Source organism: Tilletiaria anomala (assembly GCF_000711695.1).
Source record: "Tilletiaria anomala UBC 951 chromosome Unknown K437scaffold_3, whole genome shotgun sequence".
Classification (NCBI taxonomy): Eukaryota; Fungi; Basidiomycota; class Exobasidiomycetes; order Georgefischeriales; family Tilletiariaceae; genus Tilletiaria; species Tilletiaria anomala.
In genome coordinates this window covers 292,747-313,779 of record NW_013547019.1, presented here as the reverse complement: position 1 = coordinate 313,779, position 21,033 = coordinate 292,747, and the positions used below count along the sequence as shown (strand labels likewise).

Here is a 21,033-nt window from a genome sequence, read left to right as displayed (position 1 = left end):
CCTGAACTCGCAAAGTTAGCAGCATGGCTGTGGGAAAGTTTGCCTAAGGGGTTCACAAGCCCGATAAAGGCCCCTTCGGTGCTCCAATCTTGTTCATGCGACGTCTTCGGGCTCCTCGCAGCTTTGCATCCAACTCATAGTGTTGAATTATGTCACAGTCAAGAACAAGTTCACCTTTCTGCTCATCGACCATACGTTTGGCCAGCTCGCCGGCTGCAATGCGTTTCACTAAGCTTTATCTCCACGGTGCTTACAATCTCTTTCGCATTCACAACAGCCACTAGGACACGACGGTGTTCAGGGCACGATATGTATTGTTCAAGACTTTGGTAAGCATCTTGACATCAAAAACACTCATGCAACTCTCCAGGCCCTCGTGAAAGTAATGTTCAAGGATCTGCTAGATACGACAGTATAGGTCTATTTGAACGATATACTTGTCTTCTCACGCGATCCGTTGCACCACTGTGCTGATGTGCGCGAGGTCCTCCGTCACCTGATCGAGAACATCGTTGTGGTCGAAGCAGAGAAGGGAGAGCTCAGTAGCACACGGACCGAGTACCTTCGCTACGTCGTCACAACTAGCTCCCCCAGTGCAGACAAAGAGCTTCTCCCCATTGTCGAGTGCACCCGTATTTGGCGGGGGTAAGTCGAGTTGGTCGAGATGCTTAACGTCTATCCCGGCCATCCGAACCTAATAACGGTCATGTCCCTGGAGTGCTGTGTCTCCTTCACATCGCTGGTGCAAGAAGCTTATGCCGTTTCGACTTGCCATCCATTGGTGACCCAGCAAAGGCAACAGCCAGGCCGAAGTGATGTCTCACCGCTTCGACCTCTGGGAAGGAGAGCAAGCATTGCAGGCACCCTCAGTGATGTCGCTCGAATCTGTGAGCGAAGTAGTGGAGAGATATCCGCGCTGCGGGACGCAAATCCCGAGACTTCGAAAGCTCCGAGAACTTTGACCCCATCGAATTTATCGGATCAGTTCTGCTATTGGGCCATTTCGTCATTACCACCTCATCTCCCACGCTCTCTGAACCATTCAGGATCGAAGATCTGCTCTACATCAGAATCAAGATTTACATTTCTTCAGCTGCTCATAAATGCTCCTGCATCTGGCTCATGACTCTCCGCTCGCAGGTCACAAGGGAAGGAATGGTACCACGTTTCGACTCACTCAGCACTCTTGGTGGTCAAGCATGTGAGGCTCCATCTTAGACTACGTCTCGACTTGCGATCTCTGTCAATATCGAAGATTCCACGACATTGCCCATATGGCTTCCTGGATCCGCTCTAGGAGTCATAGCAACATTGGATGACCTGTCGGCCGATCATATCAAGGCGCTCGCTTCGAGCGATGGATGGAACGCAATCCTCATCATTGTGGACCTGTTCAGCAAGTTGGTCAACTTCACCCCCACCACAGTACGGACGACTCTCACAAGGTGACCGGGAGGTTCATGTGGTATTTCTTTGCCAATCACAGCGCTTCCGATCGGGGGTTCGCCTTCGCATCGCACTTTCTTCCACGAAATCCTATGACAATTCAAGGCCACACAGGGTTTATCTGCTTATTATGCCGCTACCAACATGTAACCCGAATGAGCCACTCAGGCCTGGGAAACTTATTTGAGATGCTACGTAGAGTATCTCCAGAGCGACTGGGTCAGCTGGCCCCCAATAACACAATTTGCTGTTAACAGTGCTCCTTCTGTTTAACCTGACAATACCCTTTAACGTGGCCTACTGCGCATTTTGCACAGCGACATCACCCTGCCACATCCTCTGTTCCTGCTGCAAGTAAGCTAATTGTCGAATATGTGAGAAGTTCAGCAGCTCGCGCCAAAGGCACTGGCGCATGCAAAGAAAAGGTATGCGGATTACACCCACCAACCCCTATCCGAAGCTCCCTCTTTCTTGCACTAGGCTCACTCGTACTGTTGCGACAAGATCATATTGCAAACACGCAGCTATCGAGGGCGCTTTCGCAACTATTCGTAGGACCGTTAGAGATCGTCGAGCGCATGGGGAATTTTACATTTCGACCTCAGCTTCCACCACAGATAAGGATACACGACGGGTTCCATATCAGCAAACTCGAACCATACAAGTTCAGCATCATCCCTGATCGACTTGTCGCTCCGCCACCGCCAGAAATCGTAGACGACCAAGAACATTACTCAATCGTCACGATCCTCGCCTCACGCATCCATCGCGGCAAGTTCAAGTACAAGGTTTCCTGGTTTGGCTTTGAACGAGAAGACGATGAATGGCGTCCAGCATCAATCCTATTACACTAGGCAACTGCTGACTCTGCTTTCCATTCTGCTCACCCCGACCGACCCATCAGCCAACACTAGTGAAGCTAACATTCGCCAGTACACCCGCGATGCTGCCACCGCTTCCAATCCCAAAGTAGATCAAGCGACTTCAGGAGGCCGCCATGAGAAGGGGGGCGCAGTCACCGGCCGGCCATCGGTCATCACCAGGATTGGTTGTCGAAGCGTTCGGCCCCTGCTGCAAGTGTAGCAAACACAGGCTGGTCGGTGGGCCAGATTTGCGCGATGCTGGGGCTTTTCGCTTCTTATGACGCTCGCTCGCGCCTCGCCTGCATTGGGATTGTGTCCGAGCTACCCGAATTCCGATCATCTCTTCACCCCATATTCGTCCTTTCCATGCTCCAACGCTGTGCTCAAGGAAAATTGTGGGCTTAGGAGCCGTAAAGGGAGCAGCCGTTGTGCCACTTTTTCTAGTTGGGTAATTGTGCGATCTGCCTGGTCTTTGGCTCGCACCTGTCTTGATCCTTCATGCTGTGCCTTTGAGCGGACATATGTTGTTGACAAGGTTACACGCGCGTCCGTATGCTTGGGATCTGACTGAAATGTAATTGACCAGACTTCACCAGTGAGCACTGTGGCGTATTCGCCGGGTTCAAGATTCTCTAACAATTAAAAACACATTTCTTTGAAGTAGCGGTTATCGTTGAGCAATGATTACTGTCTAGGGCTCACTCGAGGCCGTATCACCTCTCCAGCCAGACCTTAACAGAGAGCAGAACCGTTCAAGTTTTCAAGAGGGAATTCGCCGCATTGGATGGAAGAATTGTGGTTTCGAAATAGGCTTCTCCTGCTAATCGAAGTGGAGCTGCACTTGGTGTAGGTATGGGGGAATCCGAATTTAGGCAACATCAGATATGTCTTGTCGAAAGACGGCAGAGACTCTGGGAAGCAATATTGACTGTCTCAAGTAAAGAGACGGGGACACTTGCGGAATCTTCATTCTTGCCATGACAGGGGAACTGTGCTTTCAGAGAGCATGCGGTCAAGGTGAGCAACGATGGTCCGCCCTTTGAGGCGAAAGACATCAGTTAAAAAAGGCTGAATGTCCGGCTTCAGCATAAGGAAACACCTGAATTCATATGGATGACTCTGTAAAAAGTTGAGCAGTAAAGCCTTCGAGCCCATGTCATGGCGTGAATGAATGTGAACGTCCCAAATCAGTAAGAATGTCGAACCTTGGAGCCTTCTAGAAAATTGGAACTTGACAGGCGTGCGACTTCGGGATAAATGAATAGGACGAAACAGTCAATAATGCTCGTGTTGGTGCCAGATTGTCCGAGAACTATCTTGCGCGTGACATAAGAGGATCGGACAAGGAAGGGCTGTCGTAGGGTGCAATGGCCAAATAGACGTCGTGCAACTTGTACAAGGTAAAGGCAGGGAAGTTGGAAGTGCAACAGTGAAGCGAAAAGTGCAAAGCCTGCTGGACACACTATCAGGAGCCGCCAAGAGCTCGAGTGAAACGGGGTTGAGGCCTGTTCCAGTGCCATCGGAGTGACACCAGGCAAACCTAATGGTGCGTCAAGTAACGGCCTCAAATTGTTGTCATGACAGATGAATCGTGACTAGAAACCTTTCCATTCGTAAAAGATTTTCTGCTTATCGGCCGAGTGAAAAGGAGCTGAGTATGTATTACGTAATTGTTGAGCCCGGCCAACCATTCACTGGTCGGCGGTGAGCCTTTGAGGCATATGTGTTTGGTGATGGGAACAAGGGCGTTTAGCGCTGTTCTGGCGCTGATTGAGTCGCGGGCTCGCTGAGGCCTGAGGCCAAGGGCCTGACCACCGTCAGCACTCAGGGAGAATCACGTGATTAGCCTGAGCAGTGCCGGTCACCAAGGCAGGCTGACGAGCGGAGGTAACAAAAATAGTGTACATGAAATATACATACGGGTATACACCCACATATGTACATACTGAAACCAGGGGTCAGGTACACTGGTGCAACCATCCTCAAGCGGCCCAGGCATATTGACATTTTCTTATCTTTGCGTACTCTGTTATCTTTCATAATTCCAACTTTCATACATCCATCGTTTCTCATTTGGTTCATCACTCAAAGCTGAGGCGCTGAATAATGACTACTGATGGAGTAATGAGTACCGATGACTAATTACTGATGCATGATGCTTGCGCAGGTTGTTCCTTTTCGGATCATAATAAGATGTTGATTCGTTACAGAGCTAGTCGGCTTCACTCCAATACGGAGCTTCAACTTCGCACAAGCTGTTTCACGTCTTCTTCATTATTGTCCATCATCCCTGAGTCCAACTGTAAGGTATAAAAACCTGTTTCTTCATCATTGTACACCGTAGAGACGACGCACAGGATCCTCAGCTCGATCTCGGACATTCTTCGAGGTACCAAATCTCAGTCTTCATTGAATACACGCCTTTCCGGGCACTCTTTAATTGCTTGCCTATTCATATGTCGGAAAATGAGTAAGGACCGTATCATGATAGACTTGGCTGTACGAGCATCTATGTGCCACCATGCTGTTCTACAGTGACCCCAATACGATCCACAAAAAAATGTACAAGGCACAAGAGTGCAACAATAGATTGACAAGAGTGCGCTTCCTTGACGAGCGAACTGAGCGTTTAGCTCGCCGTAACGAGAACAACGAACCTGCTATAAGGATGACGCAGCCTGGAACGCTCAAGAGGCAATGTCTCGCTCGTCAGCTCGATGCAACTGTAAGGTGCCGATCGAGCGACGTTCATCGACAGTTAGAAGGCGCTGATGGACAGACATATACTAATCAATTTGGTGAAGCAGCAGCGCGAGCATGAACAAGCGCACGCACGGTGGCCCATGCGGAAGGGGATGGCTCTGGGCCAAACCGGATAAGCGAGGGGTTTGGCCTCGCTCAGCCACTACCAGGACCCCGGGCCCTAAGGATAGAGCCGTTAAATGGCTTCGAGGCTTCAAAACAAGAAATTCGTTCACAGGAACGTGGGGTAGTCATTCCATATGTAGAGTCTCTAGTCAGTATAAAGTCAGTAGTCACTGTGACATGAATGCTCGTTCTCTTTTCTCCGTTTGGTTCTTCCTTTCCTGCATTCAGAAAATTAAAAATGTACACAAAATATATAGTGTTGTTTTGGATGTATACGGAAGTTGTTCTTGGCGTCGCGCTCTGGTGGCATGAAGCACCTCCGCAATCTGCTACAAATCCCCACATTTTTGTTAGAAATATGAACCAGTTGTTCACATCCGCACTGGATGTATGTGTACCTCCCCTCATCAAACGCAGCGCTGGCAACAACGCCATCTCAATCCTACCACCATTAATCGAATCCATGTATTCCTTCCAGCCGAGTTCTTTGTAAGAATTCAACGACCTCGGGTCTCGTGTGATTGTGACCTGGAAGGGACTTGTCCACTCCAGCTTTTTCGCATACCATTCTGGGTCACTGACCTCGCCCGTCAATCTGATTCTTTCAACCACCTCAATTGACCGCAAGTGCTTCGCGGAGCGCTTTCGACAGTCACCAATGCTGGCTGCGCTAGCTCAAGCGTGTAGCGAAACTATCCTGTCGTCCACCTGCGCCTCCTCTGTATCCATTCGCTGGATGCCCATCTGCTATCCTCGGCAGTCTAGGAACTCTCGACACCATGGTCAACATCACGTGAGTCCCCTCGCTTCGGACCTCACAACTGAATTGAAGCTAACAGTACCGTATTGTGGTTGTCCCTGACCTCCACAGCTATGGCGTCCTAGTTGCGCCTCAAGGGACGAGTAATGCTTCGAGCAACATCGCTCTTAACGGCACAGACCTCATTGTCACCTACGACGAAGGGAAGATCGCCTCCTACAGTCCTGGCGACATTGCTTGGATCCTCACTGTGAGAAACGAGCCAAATTCACACGTTCTGCTCAGCACTTTCCCCGCTTACCTCAATTCACATCTTTTCAGTGCACGACCCTTGTCTGGCTCATGATACCTGGACTGGGCTATCTGTATTCCGGCCTTGCCCGACGCAAGAATGCCCTCCATCTCCTGCTTTTGACTCTCGCCGCTCTCGCCGTCGTCTCATTCCAGTGGTTCTTCTGGGGCTACTCCTTGACATTCTCTCAGACTGGCGGCGTCTTCATGGGCGACCTGCGCAACTTTGGCTTCATGGGTGTTCTGGAGGCACCGGTCCCGGGTGCAAATAACAAATTGCCCGAGATTGTCTACGCCATGTACGAAGTACGTGGATTGCTTCACAGCGCAAAGCTTACAGTTCCCAGTCTGACCCTTTTCACCTTTGCAGGGCATGTTTGCTGCTTTGGTTCCCGCAATCGCCTTGGGTGCAGCGTGCGAGCGTGCTCGGGTCTGGCCATTCTTGGTCCTCACTTTCTGCTGGACCACACTAGTCTTTGACCCCATCGCTTGCTGGGTCTGGGCGCCTAATGGCTGGGCTTTCAAGTGGGGCGTGCTAGACTACGCTGGCGGTGGCCCAGTCGAGATCGCGTCTGGTATTACTGGAACCGTCATCTCTTACTACCTAGGACCTCGCCATGGGTACGGTACGGAACGCCTCCTTTTCAAGCCGCACAACGTTTCACATGTTGTTCTTGGTACAGCGTGAGTTGCACGCGTGTTTTGCCGAATCTCTAAACGCGTATTTTGAAGTTGATACACGGTCTTCCCTCACCTTTTTGATTGTCACACAGCTTTCTGTGGTTCGGCTGGATGGGTTTCAACGGAGGCAGCACCTTCGCTGCAAACCTGAGAGCAGGCATGTCCATCGCGACGACCAATACGGCTGCGTCATGCGCTGGATTGACGTGGATGTTCATGGATTGGAGAATTGAGCGAAAGTGGTCTGTGGTCGGATTTTGCACCGGTGCGATCGCAGGCTTAGTCGCCATCACGCCGGCCGCCGGCTTCGTCGGGTGAGTGAAGTTTACATCAAGTTCTTTTCACTTTTGCTTGTGCTCAATACTCTCGTTGGGATAACAGCGTTCCTGCATCTGTTCTCATCGGCGTTGCGGCAGCGGCACTGTCCAACCTGTCGACTAGCCTCAAAAATTTGGCTCGGTGCGACGACGTCATGGATATCTTCGCAGTCCACGCACTGGCGGGTATCGTTGGTTTGCTCTTGACCGGCATATTTACCCAGGCCAGCGTAGCGAACAACGACGGGTACCTTGTCATTGATGGAGGTTGGCTCGATGGCAACTGGATTCAGCTTCCAAAGCAAATCGCTTGGTGTGCAGTAACTGTGGCCTGGGCAGCAGTCGTGACTTGGATTCTCATGTTCGTCATTGACCACATCCCTTACATCGGGCCCTTTCGATCCACCGAACTGGCCGAAATCATCGGGCTCGATGAGGACCAGTGAGTCTCACGCTTCCATATGGATGTTCTCCTGATCTGCCCAACGTACTGAACCATTTCCTATCTCAGATGTGGAGAATACGCGTATGATTACGCTCGCGTCAACCGCGATCTCGAGGGCAACTGCGACCGAAACCTCACCAGCGCACGTGACGAGCCCTATCTGGATATCCATGAAAGGGTGGGCCAGAACCCGGGTTCTCCCGACATTAATAGCGAAGGAACTCGGAGGGACTTTGGTGACCCCGGAGCCAATGATGGGATGGCTACGGGCTCTGATCAGGAAAAGGGCCATGGGACCACGGAAAATGATGTTGCAGAAGCTACAGAAGCTTCTGCCTCTCCAGCGTGAAAAGTCGCTTTTGTCCTGTATGAAGATAGCGGCCAGCATCGCGTATTGGAATCTCTTAACTTAGACGCACGCTGTTTATTTATAGCGAAAGCAAAGCCTTGTGCTTTATACATTGTTAAAATCTGGGGAAAGTGATGTACATTGATGGATCAGTCTGTCTTGTTGCGCTGTGGGTCTGCCTTTCACCCTTGGGGTGCGGTCGTGTGACGACAAACTGAAGATCACTCCGAAGCAGGTCGGCGCAGTGCTGGTGTCCGTAAAGCGCAAGTCGCATGCACCATCATGTACCAATCAGTGTCTCGGCCCCCCCTTGAGCGCGTGCCTTGGGACGAGGCCGCAACGCCGCATCTGCCACACTTGTAGGGTAACAACTGGTACATACTTCAAAGTCGCACGCACTTGCTTTTGTCACTGGGAGCTCCCAGTGGCGAGATGGAATGAAAGCCGGACGCGATCCTTCTCTTACATCTTCACTCTCCTTTGCAGCAGCGACATGTAGAGACAAGTCTCGGATGTGGGGAACGTCAAAAGGAGAGGAGAGGAAGATGAGGCGGCTTCTTTCGTCTTCTGTGATCACCACGTGACGGCTAACGACGATTATTGCACTTTGGCGGTAGAGCCGCACAGGGCGGAACAACAACACAATGCACAGAAAGGCGCACTTGGCACCAGGCCAGTTGAGATGATCGATGATTCTTCGAGGTTCTATCGAAGGTGCGGCACAGTATAATAAATACCTCGTCGTCAAGACAGTATCCCGGAGGAGTCTGTATTGCTAGTAGTCTGTGTTGACGGAAAAGGACTACACGCTGTTCCAACAGACTTGCCACATGCCTTTGGAGGGCATTTGTGCATGAAAGTGATACCCAGGTCATTCTGTGTCTAGTGTTCTAACTTGCCAAAAGAAAAGTCATTTCGGGGCAACATCACAAACTAACATCACAACCGACAAGGTCAAGCATAATGTCCACTTGGAACAAGGTGGGTGCTGCGGTTGCACCTGGACGGACGTTCGGACGAGCGGACGTTCGGACGGGCAGATACTGACAATAGGACATCTCTGCGCCCCCAGCATTACCACTGGAAGGTGAGAAGTGTTCCTCAAATTCCAACACAAGTGCTGCTCAACACTCAACCTTTCTTCCTCTCGTGGTCCTGGCAATTCCCGCTCGTAAGACCAAGGGTTGCACTCCATGGTCGAAGACTTGGATCAAGACGAATCTCGTTGGTCAAAAGGCCAACACGGAGGCTGGTACTGTCCAGGTCACAGCCCTAGAGTCGTTCGAAGGTTCGTTTATGTTTCCCAGTGAAAGCCTTGTTGTTGTTACTGATCTCTACGTACCGTTTCAGGCGATGTCGAACTTGGAAACCGGAAAGGGAAGCTCATCACGATCTTTGACTGTGCAGTCACCCTGGCCTGGGCTGGTTCGTTCTGGTTTTCTTTTGGACAGAATGTCATTTTAACTAACCTAGAGGTCAATCCCCATCGGTCAGATGAAGAAGAGAAAGTTAAAGGGACCATCACATTCCCAGAAGTCTGTCACGAAGTCGAAGACGAAGGGACTGAGTACATTGTGAGCGCATGAAGGCTACATTATGCGCCGTCATAGTCAGGTGGCTGACGGAAACCATGAGCGAATCTTCCTTAGCACGAATCGGCACTGACGGACGCAGGTGGCAAAGACGGCCAGACTTTCTTGGACGGTGTTCGGCGGCAACTTATTCCTCTTCTTTTGAAAACGTTGCACCGCTTCCGAAAAGACTTGATCCAGCAGCATGCCTCCGATTTGGGTCACGATGGCCTGGGCACGGTGACACCTGCGGCTTCTAGCGGCCAATCTGATGTTCCGGTTCCAGAGCGAAGCGACTCGGATCCTACTCAAAATACCCGCCATCCTTCTGATCCAAAGAAAACTTCAAATGCAAATCCCATCAGGTCGAGTTCCAGAGTCATTCGTCAATCTGCTCATCTTGCCATCAGCCGAACCGATCTTTGGGCCTTGCTCACGGATCCAGATCGCATCCCCTTGTGGACCAAGGCTCCAGCAAAGGTGAGATGTATCCTCAAGTAGATGGGGAACAACCGCTAAAATTTGCTATTCTCAGTTCACTTTGAAGGAAAATGAAACATACACCCTCTTCGGAGGAAATGTTTCGGGTGTCATCAAGCAGATCAAGTTTCCGGAGCACTTGTCGCACTCTTGGAGACTATCGCAGTGGCCCGAAGGCCACTTTGCCGAGCTCACCATAGATCTTAAGGAGGGGACAGACTCGACTGAACTTGTGCTTACACTCACGGCAGTGCCTTCTGGTGAAGAGGATCGATCCGAAGTGGGGCTGGAGACATACTACCTCCGCGGCCTGAAGGGCCTTGGGCTGGGAACCATTCTGTAAGACTGATTCAACGGTACATTGCATAATGCATAGGCAGGTCATGCGAATTATTGGTGTATGCAAGTATGCTACGTATTAGGGTCGAATGGTTGTTCATGAGAGGTGGAATGCAGTACCGCCTTCGAGCATAGCAGTGTTGAGTCTTTGGCGCATGACCTCTTTGCCAGAGTAAGAAGGAAGTTTGAGGTAGTTGACACATGTCATGACACTTGGCAAATAATCATCCGGTTTCAACGGCGCCTCGTGAGGTCGTTTCACGACAGTCAGCTGAGGATGCAAAGCCTTGAACCCCCCAATGGGTAATTTTGGCGAGCCCGTCAGCCATTGAAGAAACGTGCGGCGCTCTTGGTCGGTGAAATCCTGCATGATGGACAGCAAATTTCGGTAGGGTTCGCTCTCCGGTGTGAAGCCATGATCAGGCTTGATATTGCTCAAGAGAGTTTCCGCAGACCAATCTTCCTGTGAGTTGCCGAAAAGCAGGACGAGCTCGTCGGCGGTGAAGGGCTTGAGAGAGCTGAGCATGAAAACTTTCTCGAACCCCGCACGGAAGGATTCAACGACTGGCTGGATGCCACTGTCAAGGTACGCATCGATAACCGCGCTGATGTAGTCGTTGACGTTGTTTCCGCTGACCTTCTTGTCGCTACCTCCGGGGACTAGCTCATAATTGCTGTCCCCTGGTAGGGTGAAGTCGAGATGAAGCGTTGCGACATCCTCAGGAGCGACGCTCTGGATCGCCTTGAGGGAGGAAGCTAGTCCACCATCAACTTGAGCAAGCGTGTCGAGATTGTATGCGACCTTGCGACCAAGGATAGCCGATATGAAGAGCCGCGAGAAATCGATTTGGACGATGCGCGAGTCAAGCAACGCCTTGGCCACAAATGTTCCGAGAGTGCGGAACAATCCAAGACGCTTACTACCTTCCAAAGTGGTCGAGGCACTTGACGAGATCGGAATGGGATACAAACCATGAGCTGCTGACACGTGAAGGCTCTGAGGATTCGTTTGCTCGTCCAACCAGATGTTATTTTCTTTAAGCGCAAAGTCTTGGGAGACAAGGCTGTAAAATTCGAGTGTTGGACCAAGGCCAGTGCCGACCTCATCGAAGTATTCTACCTCAAGAATTGACGAGTTCGATGCATAGAGATCGAAAATCTTGACTGCAGAATCGAGCAACCGACGCCTCGAAATCCGCACCTTTTGCCTTTGAAGCCGGCTCAAAAAGCCAAATGAATCCTCATTCCTTCCGTTGTCACTTCCCCGGTGCAGAAGTTGCCATCGCGCAATCAATCGCGCATAGCCAAAGCTTGTTGACTGAAGAAAGGAGAAGCGCGTCTCAAAAGGAAAGAGGAATGGATACTCCAAAGGGAGCCCCACTGCCCAGTCAGGGAGAGAGGTACTGGCGACGATCAATGGTTCTTCCAATTGGCGATTGAGCTTGGCGGTGAGTTTGTTGTTGATGAACAGTGATGTGTCCAAATGGCGAATCCCAGACTGGGAGCTGTGCCTTGAAAGAGAACTCATTGCATGATACAGCACTTCCAGAAGGCGCAGGATCTTGAGCTCTGTTGAGTCTTCAGGGAAAATGCTGCTTACAGCGGGTTGCTTTTCGGCGGCAATGCCGTAAATTTCTTTACCAGTGGCCGCGTAAGTCGTCAGCGCATCTGCTGAATGGGCCCTCATATAAGACTCACCTTCGTGATCGCGTGCGCGAGTGCCCGGCACCTTTCTGAAGCGCACAGTGACGAGGTTCTGCCAGATCGTACGTTCAAAAGAAAATGACGCATTCTTCCGCTTCTCGGCGCGATAGATAGCGCTGAAAATAGTCTCGGGTAGACCTACGTCCTCGCCATCGACAGAAAAGGCCAAGTGCCAATCTGTGGCAGGCTTTTGGACGGCCTCAGAATAAGAAGCCAACTTGGTCTGAGAATTGGGCTCGGCAGTACTTGTGTTGGCCGTATCAGGAGCAGACACATTCGTTTCCTGCTCTTCGGCTCTGGAGCCAGGAAGTTGCCGAGCTGAAGGGTCTCCAGATTCGGGGGGGCTGATCTCCCTTTCGATAATGTCCAATTCTTCAAGGTCCTCATCGAGGGGATCCATGTCATCGTGCATGAGGTTTTGCATGAGTGCGTCCGCAAGAGATGCACTTTCCCCACGTAATAGACCTTGCTCTCTTTGCAGAGTCTTGTCAGCCTGCTCATCGGAAGTCACCTGACCAGGGTGCGTTGTGGACCCTGAGTTCTGGCCGCTTGCAACCCCTCTGGTGTGCGCTTCCACTGACTCGGTTGCGGTCGCGGTCGATGCACCATCTGAAGTCAAACTGTTCGTGTTCCGTGTTGGCTCGCGCGGGCTCTCTTGCCCCTGAGCTGCTGCAGCGAAGGCTGCAAGCACAGATGAAAGCCTCGAGGTGCCAGGTCCAATAAGCGAATTCCCTAAAGCGATCTTCGGACGCAAGAAGTCATGTAACGAGCCAAATGACGCCACCGCATGAATGCTGACGATGATGTTGTTGCAGCTTTTCGGAATGCCATCAGGATCATCGGCCACGAGCCGCAAGCGAATCTGCTTGCTCAGTGCCGCTGCTGGAGAGCGTCGATGCTCATCATCCAGGCTTCCGGCTACCGAAACCATCTCAACCCTTTCAAGACGGCTAAGGCTTTCTTGAAGTCTCTGAATGAGGTTTCGAGATGATTCTGGCATGAACTTCATGGTGTCACGAAGTAGGCCTTTTCGCCTACTCGCAAGGCTTGCGTCGGAGTCTGCATTCAAGAAGATGAGCAGTGCGTTGATCAATCCCGACTTGACAACCTCGAATCCTGAGAGCCCTTCGCCATTGGACTGGAGGAGAGCAAAAGCAGAGTGCAAACATGAGGCAGCGGCCCCTTCGGATTCAAAGGATCCCGAGGCGATTTGCTGTGCGAGTCCACTCGCCCGCTCGAGGCTGTCAGCCGTGGACGATTCTGTATTATTGGGTGTCTTTTGCTTGTGCCTTCCAAACACAAGATGGACCATGCGAGCTCGCAGGACATTCGCATCCTTCACTTGCCGTAAGCCGCTATTGCCAACTGTCCCCAGCTTCGGAGCCTCTGAGGCAGGAGAATCGTCTGTGTTTTGAGACTCCGTCGAGAGCGTATCGGCAGGAAGTCCAATGGCTTTGTTGGACATGCCAGTGTCGGAAACAGGTTGCTTTGCTAGCTGCTTGACTTCCCACATGACTCCCTCTCGCTCCAAGAGTGCGCAATAGATGTGTCCCAATTTGGTCAAAAGCAACTCGACGACTTGCAACGACCCTTGTATGACAGTCGGGCTGTCCTTAGAAGACAACACCCCGGCTACAAAAGTAGACATAGGCACAGACTGGACAAGTACCGCAGAAGCCAGAATCAGTACCAGACCAGCAACAGCGACTATTGATGACACTCACCCGCAGCAATCCTTCCAGTTGAGATGCATCGGCAAAAGCCAATATCTTGAGAATCGCAGTCATGGCCTTGGAACGAATGCTTGGAGTGATGGAAGCAGTGTGGATGTCGACTAGTGCGGGGAGGATCATGGCGCTCAGTTTCAAAAGACGGTCTTTCTGCTCGTTGAGCATTTCGAGACGTCTAGCGTGCGCCACCTGAGCTGCAGCTTCCTTCGACCCCTTGCGATACTCTTTCTTGATTTGGGACGCTTGGGATGTAGGGGCTGCCTCGACAGTGTCTTCAGAACTTTCCATCTGCGAATTGGCGGTGGGAGGCTCGAGACTGTTCCTGCCCTTGGCCACACCCTCTCTCTTGGCCAATTCGTGCTTCTTTCGTTTCAGCGCTTTCTCCGAGTAATTGCGCTGATCGAATATGTCTGTCCACGGAAGTGGAGGGAGCAACTCGCAAACAAGCGTAAGAGCTTCCTGAATCTGCTCTTTGGGCTTCGTTGACAAGTTTTGGAGCAGAGTCATTTTAACGACTGGGCTTTGGCCTGAGATCGACACGTTGCCTATAGTTTCGTCCGGCTTACTGAGCGGGTCGGCAGAAACAAGGTTGCCAGTATCAGCTGCTTTCGAGCCAGTGAGAATGCAGTAAAGAGTCGCGCCGATGCCCGATTGCAAGAGATGCGCGGTGATCTGTGGAGTTGCTTTCGAAGCGTTGCACAACGCTTTGACGAGGTCGGTATACATCGACGTGCTGATGATGGCGCCACTGGATCCATTACTGCCTGCGCTCGGCTCGAGGACAAATTTCGTAGCGGCGCAAACATCCTCTGTGATAAGCGTTTCCAAAATCTCAGGAAATGCTTTATAGCTGTCGATGATGCGGACTACCGACCGGACGGCCGATTCTTTGAGACGACGATCAGGCGACGCGAGCATGCCCTGGATCTGAGACATAGCATCTTTGACCTTGTCAAAATTGTCCGAATTAAGCTTTCGACAGCAATTGGAGACAGCGTTCATCGCAGTGCGCTGAACATGAATGTTGAAAAAATCGATATACTGCAGCATTGCCATCAAGCCGCCTTCCTCGACGATTGCATTAGGATAGTCGACCGAGATCTTCTCCAGCGTCTGTTCATTTGCACGACAGATCATGAAGACTCGTCAGCAGAGTGCACCAGCGCTGGCCATCGGGCAGACTAGCTGCTCACCTGCAACACCTGCTCGGCGAGGTCGATAAATTCGATGAACATCAACTTCGAATTGAGCAATGGGATAGCACCATTTGTGACAACGCTGTGTGTCGCATATGGCATCGCCTCCATGAGATTGGTCAGGCATCGGGCTGCCAGAAGCATTATTTCCGTGTTGTCGCCCGCATCTGCAGCATCAGCCGCTGCAAGAGCAGCCGCGACGTCAGAATCTGGCGCGACAACACCTGACTCGATGCTGGCATCACTAGGGTTGCCCCCGAGCAAGGCGATGAGCTCTTTGACAAATGACTCCGTGGGAAAGTAGCCTGCGAGACTGTCCTCGCTGCTGACACTGAGTACTTCTGAAAGCTCCTGCAAGGCCACCAACCGTTCGGCGGGATCGAACCGATTGCGCAAGGAGCTGAGAATGGTCTTGAAGCGCCTGGAGAGGCCCGACAAGAACCCCGCCATTGCCCTTAGGTTCATACCGAAGCCGTCATCATCATGGTCGCCTCCTGCCGCATACTCGTCGTCATCCTCTTCGTCATCCTCTCCACTTTCGTCCTCTTCATCATCATCTTGATCGTGATCTTCTTGCTCAACGTCATCGATGTCGTTGCCTTCTCCCAAGTCGTCCTCGCCTGCTGTGTCAGTGGCATCTGACTTCTTGGTAGCTGTGCATGTCTTTGCTACAACCGTATTCAAATGGTGCACGTTACCGTCGTTCGCGTTGGTCTCATTCAAACCCGAATCTCTGATTGACGATATACTTGCATTCGAGCGCTTTACCGCGTGACTACTTGAGCCAGAACCAGAATGGTCAGACACGACATCGCCAAGCACAGCGTCGCTGGCGCGGCCGGCGTCTTGTATCGACCCGGAGTCGAGGTTCATGTCATCCGCACACGAGTCCCTCACCGCTGCAGAACGCAAGGCCCGCTTCGACCTGGAGGCACCAGCCGCGCGTGAGGTCCGCGCTTTCTTCGCTCTTGCTGCTGTCGCACTCCCCAATGCAGCTGCTGCCGATGCTGTAGGGCGCTCGCCAGTCGTCTGAGCTCTAGCAGCACTCATGGCTTCCGAAGGGATACGAGGGCGGAAGTTGTACGTGGCCCTGGGAAAGGAATCGGCAGCTACAAATGCTGCCTGACTTTGCTTCTTGCTGGGAGCCGCTCGTTGAGATAGACTAGCCTTGCGTTTACGCCTAACACGCCATGAAAACACAGAGAGCGTCAGCAGTTCTATCCAGGAAAGGGAAACAAGAAATTGTCACTTACGAAATCCTTCTTGTGTCGTCGCACGCAGGGTCTGCCGTCACGTCTGCAAAGGCCTCAAAGGGTGAGGTGTTGCTGAGTGGCGTGGTCGGCGCAGTCGACCCGGCGCGACTATCTGCGTACGAGAAGGTGGAATTGGCGAAGGATGAGACGTCTGAGACAGACGCCTCAGAATGTGAGCCCTGTTGCACTGTTGATGAATGTTCCTCTGAAGGGTGGATAAGAGACCCTGAGAGTCTGGCGGAGCGTCTTAGCGACCCGGTCCGGGGACCGGAGGCTAAGGGCGACGCTGTAGGTTGATCTCCAGATTCTGCAGTTGGGGCACGAAATGGATGCGAACTATTGGATTGGGGCGATCCAGCAGGGACGACTTTAGAAGCGGCAGCGAGCCTCGCACTGCTCCTGCGTCGAGATAGCTTGGACGCGTCCGGAGCTGCGATGGAGGCAAGAGCACTGCTTTGGGAGGTCGACGTGCGTAGTTTTCGACACGCGTGCTCCATGAGGCGATTGCTTCAGTCGGATCTTGGTAAGGGGGGTTGAGGTCCGGCTGCAACGGAGAGTGCGACCCGCTCGCGCAGCTGTTGGCACTGCTGAAGCTGGGGCTGCTCCTGATGGTAACTCGGAGTGAGGGGTGTCATTCGAGATGCGGCTCGTTGTGCGCCGCGCGCGATTCCGGTTGGTCGCTTTGTAAGTCTGCTGATCTGCGCTTTTGCCGAGAGTTAGGGAGCTGCAGATGATGGTTGGCGGCGAAGTAAATCAAAGTTGAACTGCTGTAAGTCTTACGAAGGTGTGTTTGTTGGTCTTGGGGGTACGATATCAGTGAAAACAGATATATATGCCATGCTCGCTTGAAAGTGTACAAAAGGGATTGATCCCAATCACAGCAACAGCAGCAGATTGCGCTGCGGAATGGAACCAACGGAACGGAGGTGGTGCGGTGCATACACCACACCATACAGGGAATTGAACCAATCAGAGCTGTCAAATATATCGACAACCATTCAGACTATCCGCTATAATCTAGAGCATGTCCACTGTCCAGTGGACACGCATCGTTCATATATGCATGACCGGTATACATCCAGCCAAGAGCACAGCCTACGTCAGGCATGTGGGCACCTCAACGAGACCGATGAAATTTTCAGACTCGGACAGGTATGACGGTTACTACCCGCGCTTGGCGAAATAGTACATGATCAGGTCCTGCTGGCTCTGAGGGAGTGGCGCCAGCATCGCAATGATCCTCGACGAGTCCTGCAGCTGATGGAACGCGCACATGATCGTGCTCATTGCGCATTGTCGTACGTCTGGAGCCGGGTCATTCAGGCCCTGTCACACGCGCACGTGAGATTACACAAGGTCAACGCCGAGATACGTGGAAAAGGCGAATGCCAACTCACAGCTTTTATTGCATATCGCAAACGCGGGAGCTCGTCCTCAATCACCTCGGGCGGGATTCTCTGTAGTAGCCGCTCATACGTGCGCAATGCAAGCTTGAGCACCTGTGGCTGAGATGCTGGCAGGCCCTGCTCTTGGTCTGCGGCAATCCGCCGCTCTGAAGATCGCTCGCTAAGCACTCTGACACACATGACCGCATCGGTATGTTGGGACCAAGCATTTAAGATGGTCTCACATGCTCCACTCAGCGACCGATCGGTAGCCAAGCGCGGATCCAAAGCCAAATCCAAAAGTGCTTCCTCCTGGCCAGATATGGCCAGCGTCTCGCGGTGGTGCTCCACGATCCTGTGCAGAACGACCATGGCACCAAGTGCTTCGTTTGGCGTCTGCAGGAACTCACAAAATTCAGCCCATCAGCACAGTCGGACATGGTCATAAGGAATGTCAATGGTGACAATTCGCACTCACTTGTATCTTGTCCCCTACACACCTGCAAAGCAAGCCAATGAGCTCGGCAGCTTTTGAGGGATCGATTGATAGAGGGTGAGGACTACCGTTCGCAGCTCGATGAGAACACCAACGTGCGAGCCGTCGGAAGAAGCGGAGATCCGCTTGCCCCGCGGTCTGAAAAGGGCCTAGCCATATTTCGACATCTTCTAATGGCATCTCAGTGTCATCCTTCCCCGCTTCCAATCGATCGGCTCGCTTCAGGAACACATTACGGTCTCTCCTTGGCAATTCTGCGTCCCCATTCGCGCCCTGGGCTGTCCTGAGTGAGCCATTTGACGTCTTCGGAATGTTCCTCGACTGCCCAGCATCAGGCGGAAGTAAAATAGGATGAGGTTCGGGAAGTGCGTGCTCAATGGATGGACCAACCGCTGCCTTGCTTGTTTGCTGCGCTGGCCGTCCGGGAAGTGCTGCTGCCGCTGCTATGGCTTCTGCCTCATCTGCCCTTGGCTCGGGCACAGGAGGCGCGCTTGTCTCGGCTGCCAGTCGTTCTTCCTGTAGCTTTTGCGAAGCAGCCCGTTTGGCAGCGAGCAGCGCCTTGCTAGGCCCCCCAGGGCGACGGGCGGGCACAGGCGCGCTGGTCATGTGAGGTTCAACTTGCTTAGCCGAGGCCTCAGAAGGGGCATCAGCTAGTACCTGACGTTTGACGGAAGCGTCCACTTTTTCGAGTAAGGCGGCCGCGTCCGTGGGCCAGAGCGATTGAAACAGCCAGTAAGCTTCCCGGGCATTCGCCCTCACGTCCTTATTTTGATCCTGGAGTGCTTTCTGTATAGTGACATGAAGAAACTCGCAGACACTCTTGTTCCCAGAAAAGCGTTGCCGGTCATTCCGGTGGCTTTTGAGCAGGGTCACGACATGCTGCCAGACAGCAATTCTGATTTGCGCATTCTTCTCCTGCATCCCTTGTTGGAGGTGCGGCAGATACGCATGGCGGAAAGATGTGCATTTGATCAACGCTGTCACGGCTGTCTGACTTGCTTGCGCAACGATGCGTTTGGTGAAGCCTGCCATTTTGAGCATTGAAGTGAAAAACGCATCCCCGCAGGGCCCTAGATCGTCCCGAAGAGAGCAGGCCAGCTCCTCGACGAGGGCGATCGAATGTATTGACAAAGTCGTTCGAAGGCTCAAAGACTGTTAAATTGCTTTAATGAGACACGGTGCTGGTGGGAAAACAACTCATACTCACAGTCTTGATGATGCCATCTTGATGGGTCTTGATGCAGCTCGGCAGAAGCTTGCGGGCATCCTCCGGCAATTCATGATTCAAGAGGCCACGAAACTGAATGATGCTGTGTTCTCGAGCGAGCCAATTCTGCTCTGTCTCTTTTCCCTGGGCCAAACAGTAAATGGGACTGTTATCCACTGGTCTGCGAGGCCCCCGGAATGAACGCCGGTCTTACCTCGAAATGTGGCAGAGATGATGTGAAAAGTCGCTCGAGTTCTTGTCGCGTAGAAACCTGTGTCAGCGGCAGGTAATTGTCAGCTAGAAACACACCGTTCAGGGTTTCAAAGCTCGCGACTCACGGTGACTTGAGGCACCGGTGTACCTATGGAAGGTTGATGGGATGTGCTAGACGTTGAATCCTCTGAACCTGGCGCAATATTCTCTTCGCTTGGGATGGAAGCGCTTGCATGGACCTCGCTAATGATCTTGTCGACTAGCTGCTTACGTATACCTTGTCCTTCGAGCTCTCCGTTGAGGTCTGCTTTAGCTGCAGCATTAGCGGGGCGAAATATAGAGATGATAGAGTCTCGAGCATGCTCGCGAACCCGCGGATCTGAATCTTGGAGCATCTCTACAAGAGAAGAAAGCAGAGGCTTGATGTGGAGCGAAGGTGCACGGTCTCGAATCGAGGCCAGAACGATCAGAGCCTGCGAAAATATCAATGTTCAATATCCAATATTGATCATTTTCGATATGCGCCACCACTCACTTGTTCCCGGATCCGTGCCTGCTTGTTCCTCAGTGCGTGACCCAAGAACAGGACAGCATAGGTATCCGACGGGCTCTCAGCCGCTTTTCCCTTGGAAGTTTGGTAAGAATGACCGGACGTTGATGCAGCGAGTATACCGACAGCAATCAAAGCCTTCGCTGCAGCTTCTCTTGTCTTCTCTCTGGCATCACCCAAACGATCGATCACTGGCACCGTGCCATGCTCGACTAGAGACCGTATGAGTGTGGCACGGGACGACTGGCTTGGGTCCATGACGATGATCCGGCCGGCCAGTTGTTCGACGATGCCGAGAGCTGCAACAGCTGGAATTTGTTGCGCATTCTTCAAGCTTGCTTTGAGAGCATCAACCAAAGCCCCAGGGTCAGGTATCTGGGAGAGAGAAATAAAGTAAGAAAAAATACCTTGAGCTCGTGAATACAAAAGCAGCCAGCACAGTTCGGGTGCTCACTTCGGCCTCCTCGCGCAGCGCCTTTGCCACACTCCCCAGTATCACGACCTTCGATTGCACATCTGCAAATACGCAGGGGGCTGTAAGGGACATGGTCGCTTTCGCTGCGGGCTTTTGGGTTTCCGCACCACCATTAACACTCACCGGCCTGAACGTCGACTTCAGTTGCCAACACCAGCGCGCCTCGGTCTTCTTCCACGCTCATTTCGACAGGAAGTCAAGTGCGATCGCAAGTAAAATTCTGCCTCGATCATCTCATCTGCTGCGCGGGAGCTGCAGGCCAGACGCATGAAAGTGCCAAACAACTCGCATCAAGTTTGAAGTTGTTGTTGGCCTGTCACCATGACGCGCTGCGTGCATTTTGCTGGACAGTCTAGTCACTGTTGGCGGGGTCCCTCTGCTCTGCCTATGAGACATATGGATGTGCCACAGAGT

The 21,033-nt window shown here is 52.3% G+C and overlaps 4 protein-coding genes across 4 annotated transcripts; 2 read left to right on the top strand and 2 right to left on the bottom strand.

The window, feature by feature from the left end:
* The first annotated feature begins 5,564 nt into the window (after window positions 1–5,564).
* On the top strand, window positions 5,565–8,148 carry K437DRAFT_253330 (ammonium transporter). Its single transcript, XM_013390687.1, has 7 exons — window positions 5,565–5,970; window positions 6,049–6,187; window positions 6,259–6,534; window positions 6,599–6,912; window positions 7,002–7,223; window positions 7,291–7,668; window positions 7,738–8,148. Exons 1-7 carry the CDS (start codon window positions 5,957–5,959, stop codon window positions 8,018–8,020), a joined length of 1,626 nt encoding a protein of 541 aa, XP_013246141.1. The 5' UTR covers window positions 5,565–5,956; the 3' UTR covers window positions 8,021–8,148.
* Window positions 8,149–8,983: 835 nt separating this feature from the next.
* K437DRAFT_242350 (uncharacterized protein) lies at window positions 8,984–10,491 on the top strand (the record flags this gene model as incomplete). Its single annotated transcript, XM_013390686.1, has 7 exons — window positions 8,984–9,001; window positions 9,093–9,107; window positions 9,197–9,308; window positions 9,371–9,445; window positions 9,515–9,594; window positions 9,670–10,071; window positions 10,127–10,491. The coding sequence occupies 7 exons, from the start codon at window positions 8,984–8,986 to the stop codon at window positions 10,412–10,414; spliced, it is 990 nt and encodes a 329-aa protein (XP_013246140.1). The 3' UTR covers window positions 10,415–10,491.
* Window positions 10,492–10,507: 16 nt separating this feature from the next.
* On the bottom strand, window positions 10,508–15,505 carry K437DRAFT_219360 (uncharacterized protein; the record flags this gene model as incomplete). Its single annotated transcript, XM_013390685.1, has 4 exons — window positions 10,508–12,045; window positions 12,109–13,771; window positions 13,839–14,957; window positions 15,038–15,505. The coding sequence occupies 4 exons, from the start codon at window positions 15,503–15,505 to the stop codon at window positions 10,508–10,510; spliced, it is 4,788 nt and encodes a 1,595-aa protein (XP_013246139.1).
* A 1,952-nt stretch (window positions 15,506–17,457) lies between these two features.
* Window positions 17,458–20,921, bottom strand: K437DRAFT_271807 (uncharacterized protein; the record flags this gene model as incomplete). The annotated part of the gene is made up of 9 exons (XM_013390684.1): window positions 20,743–20,921; window positions 20,599–20,660; window positions 20,130–20,519; window positions 19,720–20,067; window positions 19,596–19,652; window positions 19,382–19,525; window positions 18,157–19,326; window positions 17,691–18,074; window positions 17,458–17,619 (listed from the first exon to the last, which is right to left on the bottom strand). Exons 1-9 carry the CDS (start codon window positions 20,801–20,803, stop codon window positions 17,458–17,460), a joined length of 2,778 nt encoding a protein of 925 aa, XP_013246138.1. The 5' UTR covers window positions 20,804–20,921.
* Between the last annotated feature and the right edge of the window lie 112 nt (window positions 20,922–21,033).

Coding starts and splice junctions, on each gene's coding strand:
- K437DRAFT_253330 (XM_013390687.1), top strand. Junction 6,535..6,598: donor TTGTCTACGCCATGTACGAA/GTACGTGGATTG, acceptor TCACCTTTGCAG/GGCATGTTTGCTGCTTTGGT. Junction 6,913..7,001: donor CATGTTGTTCTTGGTACAGC/GTGAGTTGCACG, acceptor ATTGTCACACAG/CTTTCTGTGGTTCGGCTGGA.